Source organism: Magallana gigas, chromosome 2 (genome assembly GCF_963853765.1).
Source record: "Magallana gigas chromosome 2, xbMagGiga1.1, whole genome shotgun sequence".
In the NCBI taxonomy this organism is placed as follows: Eukaryota; Metazoa; Mollusca; class Bivalvia; order Ostreida; family Ostreidae; genus Magallana; species Magallana gigas.
This window is the reverse complement of record NC_088854.1, coordinates 46,017,331-46,025,749: the sequence shown is the minus strand read 5'-3', so window position 1 is coordinate 46,025,749 and position 8,419 is coordinate 46,017,331. Positions and strand designations below refer to the sequence as shown.

The window sequence follows — 8,419 nt, the reverse complement described above, 5'->3', positions numbered from 1 at the left end:
TGATTATTATTATTAGGACGACACCGTTGAGTTGTTCTTCCGTTGAGTGGCACCAGACAGTTCTGATGAGAGAAGCAGCGTTTCTTGATTTAAGGGAGATAACTCTTACATGTCACGGAAATTTAAAATAGCAAATTCATAGCCAGACTTAAAGGGGCATGGTCACGATTTTGGTCAAAAAATTATTTCTCCAATTTTAATGTTTACATTGCTTAAGTAAGGCATTTTAATATACAACCAAGATTTGAGTGTCATTTGTTGAGTTATAAGCGGAAAATTACACATTTAGACCAAAAATAATCTGTTAAAACGTTAGGAACTGTTTATTTATGCTTAAAATTAATAAGAAGATAGAAAAATCAGTTTGAAAAAGATTTTTACTGGTATATTTTACATGTGTAAACAAAAACAGGGCACGAGCCTTGTTTACATGACAAAGAAAAATAAAATTTGACCAAAATCGTGACCATGCCCCTTTAAAGTTTATATCGATTGTTCGAAACCTACAGCGTCCTAAGAAAAATCACGGACTGCACGAAATAATCATGATGCCAGATTCAAATCCCCATAGAAGACGATTTGGCTCTTTTCTTTTATAGCTGTAACATACTGATGTACATTAACAGTAATTTAGTGTTTTTTACTTACATTTTACAATCAATATTTATCAATTTGTTTGAAGAAAGGTGTAATTTTAAACAATAGAATGCTTTATTTGATGATTGATGCGGGTTATGAAGGTAGCGATCATTGCAGAAAAAATTACATAACTTACTAACGCTAACGCGGGTTATGTATTTTTTCTGCATTGTCACTACCTTCATATCCCGCATGAATCACCAAAGAAATTATTTTATTGTTTAAAGAGCTTTATCTAAATGGACATTTCACATAAAATGTTTACATAGTAAATCTTTATTGAGCACACCCTTTGTAATGTTTACAAGCTAGTTGTGTATATCTTATACCCCAATGGGTCTTTGATTGACAGAGAAGCCCTATTTTATTCTACATATAAATACGTCTTTGAAAATTACAGAGATAAGTTTTCAGAGTAGAAAACGGTACATTTATTTTCAACTAGGGACCCGGAACAAGACTTAAATTACATATTAATTAAAACAGTAAAATACAACAAAAAATCCAATAAATTCAAGAAAGATAAATGTACATAACTTGAAATCTAAATAAAAGTATGTGTATAAAAGGGAAGTAAGTCATATATTCTTAAGGATTATATCTATCGCTTTCAAGTAAAAAAAAAATATTTACACATGTTAGTATACCAAAAATAATTTTTGAAACTTATAAAGCACATGCATATGAAGTTCATTTTCAAACGTAATAACCTAAACTTAATTATTTTTAATTATGTTTGTATTTATTCTTTTAATTGAATAATATTTTCTAAGTAAAATAACTTTTGAAAGTTTTTAATTCTGAATACATTTTTCTCAAATATAAATTTTGTGTATTGTTTTTTTCTTCTTAGTGGATTTTATCGATCTCTTATAATGTACCGAGATGCTACCTAATTATTGCGAAGTTTTGTAGTAGTTTATTTATAAAGAAAATCTCCAGAGAAGTCACTGAACCATAGAGGAAAAATAAGAGTTATCTCTCTTTACCTTGAACAAGTATAACTTTAAAACAATAGCATACTCTCGTGGTGAATCTATGACTAGATAAATGATAATATCATATTTAAACTGGCATACTTTAATGTTATTTTCCTGAATTTTAAAAGAATATTTAAAGATTTCTGTTGTTGCTAGATTCGTAATATTAAACAACACCAATAAAAAAAATATAAACTTGGACCTAATATCTAAGTTTGATTTACAGTTTTAAAGACGTAACCGATCCTTTGTGTTGTAAGAATGAGAAGACAGCTATCAAATATATAGGAGTGTTGTGTAATATCAAGTTCTCAGACAGGATGCGATTCGGTGTCAAAGCACTGCGTTGAGTACAAGGGTGTGTGCTCGTAGACCAAGGTGTAAACAACTATTGAAGGTATACACTACGCGCATCTCATTAAAATAAACTGTTTGAATTAATTAAAATTAAATTAAATTGAATTTGTGTCAGAAAAAATATTCCGTCGAATAAGACTATAACTGAATGGTATGACAATGACCAGTTTTTGTTACTTGCAATTGTCGTTAACCTACGCCTAAGAAAAAATAAAACAAGCAGAAAATCAGATTATTATAAAAGTTACAAACTGTATGTTTCATTATAACAATATGTATATCATAAAATATAACTTGATGTGATGTAATGTACTGTAATTTAGTAAGAAGTAGTGCGGTCTCTGCAAGAAACTTCTGGCTCAAACCACGACACGCTCTTATATTTTGTTGTCCCGATTCATTTTTCGGCGACTAGGAGACAAACAAGTAGAGTATGTTATTCTTTTTGCGCCATTAATCAAATATAAACTTTGTTTTTATTGGGACTCTCTTTGTGTGCAAGATGCGCGTCTTATATGGGCGCCATCTTCATCATAATTCATTGTCTGTTTCCCGAGCCATAACAGTAAACAATCGGTCCTGATAGACCTTCAGTATCAGTTTACAGCCCATTTCCCCGGGACCACCAAATCAGCCTCGCGGGAGAAAATAAAATCTGTTTATAGTGTCATATTCAATTTTCTTGATTTTAAATAACAAAAATATGAAAGAAAATCGAAAGAGAAAAACAGTTTAATCTGACGGTGCCTGTTTGCCCTCTATTACACGTACTATTGGGAACTCCTTTGTAATAATCCGATGAAATCTAAGACTAACTCTTAAATCTCTTATTCATTTTGCTGCATCACGGTCTTCAACGAGTTTATCTATTTTTTTTTATTATTATTTATTCAGGTTTTTTTTTGCTATCTCCCACCACTAAATGTTTTTTTTTTCCAGAAAATTGTATAATAGGAAACCAGAGTAATTAGAGGCAATAAATTTGTGCAAAATTTGGACGCATCCACTGACATTTTTTAGAACAAGAATTATATTTTAGCAATATCAAAACAGATAACAGAAATATACCTCCTTAAAATATCAGCGCAGATGTTTTATTCAAAAGATAAATTGAAGGCCTCAGCTAAAAAATAAATAAATTTAAAAGTAAATTCAACTGTGTATTGTATCCACGCGGCGAATTGTTGAAAAAGATTCACAAATAAACCGCAAAGAATTAAAGGCGTTAAATATTGTATGACAATAGCGCGCTAAAGTTACACAAAATACAGGAACTTTCTTTCTTATGAATCTCATTAACGCGTTAATCGCAACAACGCAAAACCACGCCCCCATTAGCGTTGACACATTATTTACATCTCGCTGTATTGTGCACCGGTAAAACCCCCCGTTATTTGGAATCTTTAAATATTGCTTCCTTTGTGTCCCTATTACTGAAGAATTGATCCCGATCATTGTTACAAATTAATGCAAAGAACTCAAGGATCAAAAATAATGTTGACACTCTGTGTGTAGACACACACTTACCATATAGCGCCATTGTAAGGGACTGATTAGCGGGAAGACAGGGGACCCATTTCACGTAAAAACCCCCGCTTTCATCCTAACTCGATACAGCTCGAGTACATACTCAACAGAGAGTGAAACTATCAATTCACACCGATCACAAAGACACAGCGCTCCCAGAGTTTGAGTTTTAATTGCAGAACAAGGCATCTTACCTGGAGCTGAATCACACCTCTCACAACCTCTGAGTATGCACTGAATTTGCACCTTGTTGACATACCGAAGCTCAATAAGCAAGCATTGATGGCAAATGTATCTTGAGATTTTCTTTGAAATATTATATGGATGAATTTGCCCGATTTAAAGCTTTATATATTGACCACTGGTCTTTGTGATCCGTAGTACTCCTTCACTCTTTAAGGTGTGGTGAGGATTCTGGCATAAGATGCTCAAATTACTCATAGGTTAAACAACATTTCAGCAGCAACTGCTTGTATGTTTTGATTTTTCTCCATAAAACGAACACGCACAAACCAAGCAAAATACATTATTTTGTTCATATCTGTTTTTTTGTTTATTAAGGTTTAATATATAATAACATGTAAAATAATGAGCATAAATTGTAACTTGGCATATAACGAATAAAACGACAAAGTTGTTGCCTCCAATAAAGCTTTTACAATGATAAAGCTTTAACACTGCGGTCCTGGAATGGTCCAATAAAACACAAAGCTTTCAAAAATCCAGAAATGAAATTCTGAGAAAATGAGCAAAGCAGTTCAATAATGGAATGAAATTATGCATCACAGATTAAAGCTACACCAGCTTTGTAGATTTTTTATGATCAGCTCTAGTTTTGTGTCTTGATCGTTTAATACTGGCATTAAAAAAATTGTTCCTGCATCATCTGAATACACTCATATTTAGATAATTTTTTGGCAGGTCTGCATATACGAAGTCTTGACTACGATCTCTTGTACTCAGTACAATATGGTGAATTGTAGTACGTGAACTTGTAAAGCACAGTCACACACACACAAAATGACATCACTACACGATGAAGTCATTAGAGCATCGGTAGTTAAGATCATCATCCAGGTCCTCTGGGTTAATGGTGTAGCTGCCCGATGTGGTTGTAGCGGCATCGTCATCATCCTCCCGCGACTTGTTGGTGCTAATAAGGCTGCCACCGCCAACAAGATTGAAATAGTCTTTGTGAACACTTGAGTTGTAGGGGGACTTCACGAAGTCCCACTGGTCCGAGTTATTATGTGAGGAGTATGAGATGGGGGAATATGGCATGTTATGAGCACTATGAAATGGAACAGCTGAGTGTCTTTTATCACTGCTGCTGGGAATGTGGCAAGGGGGAGGTCTGGGGGGTTTACTGTCCTTTCTGGGCAGTGATGAAATAAATGAAGAAGGAGACATTGATTGGCTGTGGTAGAAATCAAATGATCTGGAATCATCTGAAATAGAAAGAGAACAGAAATCAATATAAAAATATTGTTTCATCCAACAATTGTGTTTTAAAATCTATTTCGTAAATAGGTTTGTATTCTTGTCAGCTGTATTAACATTTCATTGCTGATTGTAAACTCCTATGAACTTTTTTGCTTTTTGGTTATTTACCTGCGGTATGTGCAGTACTTGGATTATCATCCTCACTGCCCCCTCGCCCGCTGTCTGACGGGATTGTTTCCCCTGACGTGTCGCTATTACTGTCACAAGGGTGGGCTCTCCCGTTAGTAGAAACCTAAAGATAGAATTAAATAAATAACTACTAAATCGAGTACATCACGATCAGTTATCACTCATATAATAGAAATGGACACTACATTGTGAGTTCTATTGATTTGAACTCTGTTAGATTCTAGCCAATATATGTATCGGTTGTTTAGGCCTATTCAGAGATATGACAATTTACGAATATGATATTTTACTGTCAATCAAATATAGAATGCACTTAGGATTCTGTACAACTGAATTATTGATCGCAGTAATTTAGAAGGTTGGTTTTTGTCCCCGTAAAAGTTTATCTGCAGGAAGCATTGTAACAGCTGTAGAGACAATGCCGTTGTTACAGCAGGGTTTATGGCAGAAGAATGATGACATCATATATTTATATGGAGGCTTCCATCATGGATAACTGTTCTAAAATGTTTTGTATGATTTCGATCCCGTTTTAAAAAAAAAAGGTGTGTACAAACCTGGTTGTCTTTTTTCAGGAGAATTTGTTGAAGTTTCATGGCTTCCATGTTAGAATCTGGTCTCAGGGAGGAATAAGATGGGGGCTTGTCATATAAATTCTGTAACAAAACATATAAATGAATAAATAAACGAACAGCAGGATAACCATTTCAAAAAATATGGTAATATTAGACGATTAAGGTATTGAAGATAATATTAAATTATTTATTAACCAATTTTCTGACTCAATTATTTTTATATCAAGTTCAAATATTCTTAAGAAAGTTTGTACATGCATGTACCACTTAATTCTCACAAATCTAAATATTAATTGTCAAGACAGGAAATCTATTTTGATAATGCTATTCATACACTATAGAATAGATGATTCTTTGGTGAAATAGCAAAGTCTATCAAGTTCAATTGCACATAATAATTAAAAGAAGAATATATTCAAGGACCTAAGGTTTAAACTATTCTTAAAAATTAGGGGAAATAATTATCTTTTGATAAGAAAAAAATTAAATACATTATATATCATCAGGAAAATAATGTCTGCATAAAAAGATAATGATCAGATTCATGCCGTTTTAATTGCAAACAATCTAGTTTTCATGTCACTTGATATTTTCTCCATTGAAATAAAAATCAGGCTAACATTTTAAGAAACCATACAGCAGGTCTTGGATTTTAATTTGTCAGTGGCTTTTGTAAAAAGGTGAAATTGATAGCTGTTGGTTTTGGACTTGTTCTCCATGCAAGTTTGCTCTGTTTAAATATATGACTACATCCTTAAACAAGTTTAAACCCTAAAGAAAACTCTGCAAATCTATTGCTCAAATAATTACATATCCTGGACAATTTCAATAAGGTCCCAAAGAAAATATTTGTCAAGTTTGATAAACAAAGTGATTTATTTTTCTATTCAATAATATCATGATTATTTCTCGGGTAGATATGGTTCTTTTTGACAGGCTTTGAAGACCTCTAGGTTAGAAGGGTTGAGTTCAAACAAAAATTAAAAACATGCTTTAAAATATGAAATGTTTTCTTATTGGTAGATTTTTTTGGAATACTTATGATCTTTGTTTTTACAACAATGAATGGAAAGTACCCACCTAAGTAAAGAGATTACACTCTAAAAATATTGTATGGAGAGAGAGAGAGAGAGAGAGAGAGAGAGAGAGAGAGAGTAATAATTTATCAACTAAATCCTAGATATAATTTTTGCAAGACCAAAGATTGAGTTAGAGGAATAAATATCAATTTTACTGAATTATTATACCCATTCACAAGCTTATTTCCCCTATCTGCAATAATTCCAAAGAAAGGGATGATATAAATTCATTTAAAAGCAATGATTTATCAAAATAAATGCATGATCTGCACTGCATTCTCCTATAAGATTGCTTCAGCCCCCTATAGAGACACTAACCCAATCAGCAATTCTGATCCTATACAGTGATACACCCACAAAACCATTGCCACTCACTGCCTCTAGGCCAGAAGACATCTTTTTTCTTTTTTTATCAAATTGGAAAAAATAAAAATGCCCATGTTTAAAGATAAAGATTTAATATTCTTTTTTTGAAAAAAATCCTGATTCCCGAAGGTTGGGCTAATTTCATAATAATAAGAAGATTAGGGGATGATTAAAAAAGATTGATGCCGTAAACCATTTGGATTATCAAGGAACCAATGAAAACATCCTATTGTAATCCCTTCACCTCTTCCAAATAGGATGACCCTATTTATCTAAAATGCTGTGTCTACAAAGAGCAGCCATTATTCCAGTTATGGTGATATCTTTTAAATGGGAGCAATAATGCATAAAAAACCACGGCTAACCACAAAAAATTATGCAATTTCTAATGGAAAATAATGATCCTGCCCTTTCAGAAACAATCCAGCCTCTATGATTCATATCCTTTACGAAAAGTATCTATAATAGCCATATATGGAAAAACAAATTGGCGCATTGTCCACTGTGGACCCCAGATAATTTATTATGAAGAGTAATGCAAAAAGACAAAGTTATTTAAAAAAGATATTGCGACAAGTAGCCCAAGGTCAGCCCATTTATCTCGCTCTGGAGAGTTAAGGGTCCATTATGACACCATTTCTGACATCTAACATATTTTTCTCCTGTTTGTGGCCTTTATTAACCAGATTCTTGGGGAGTGACATGCACGATACATTTTTCTGAGATCGGTATCCCAGATACACACAACACCCTACCATTGTACGGGCGTGCAATCTTAGACACCTGACTTTTGACTAAAATACATAAAATAATATTACAGATATCTCCCCCCAGTGTAGTTTATCTCATAAGACACTGCTTGCGTTATGAAGGGGGCACGGAATTGTGATCTTAGGTTAAAATGTCAACTCTTACTGAATTTCATTAACCATTGGTCATGTAACACTAATGTGTGTTTTATTTGGGTTTGTATTTTCCCTACAGAATCTTAAATGACTCGGCCTGATGATTTTGGATCAGGTTTTTTCCTAATTGCATTAGAATTTCAAATCACGGTCATTAACAAGTCCACATGGATTTTTACCGAAATAGAATTGTTAAAAGAAAGTTTTTATTAACCTGTTTGCAATCGGGTTTTCCAATGTATGCTTGCAAAGAAATAAAAAAAAGAAACATGCTTATCTATGACCTGATACACATTTAATGTTAATAGCCATCTCTTAACTTTAAAAAAAATTCAAATTTTTGTTTGTTTTGAAATTTG

General features: G+C 33.0%; 1 protein-coding gene across 5 annotated transcripts in view; it reads right to left on the bottom strand.

The window, feature by feature from the left end:
- Window positions 1-4,029: 4,029 nt before the first annotated feature.
- Window positions 4,030-8,419, bottom strand: part of LOC105339011 (protocadherin-11 X-linked) — a 30,964-nt gene continuing 26,574 nt past the window's right edge. For 4 of the 5 annotated variants that reach the window (XM_066076835.1, XM_066076834.1, XM_066076836.1 and 1 more), the window contains exons 3-5: window positions 5,693-5,791; window positions 5,115-5,238; window positions 4,030-4,951 (exon numbers count right to left, since the gene is read on the bottom strand). In XM_066076835.1, the coding sequence (XP_065932907.1) occupies window positions 4,533-4,951; window positions 5,115-5,238; window positions 5,693-5,791 (642 nt within the window). In that variant the 3' untranslated portion in view covers window positions 4,030-4,532. Of the gene's footprint in view, window positions 4,952-5,114; window positions 5,239-5,692; window positions 5,792-8,274; window positions 8,304-8,419 lie in introns of those variants that run through there. The other variant, XM_066076837.1, reaches the window with a different exon arrangement.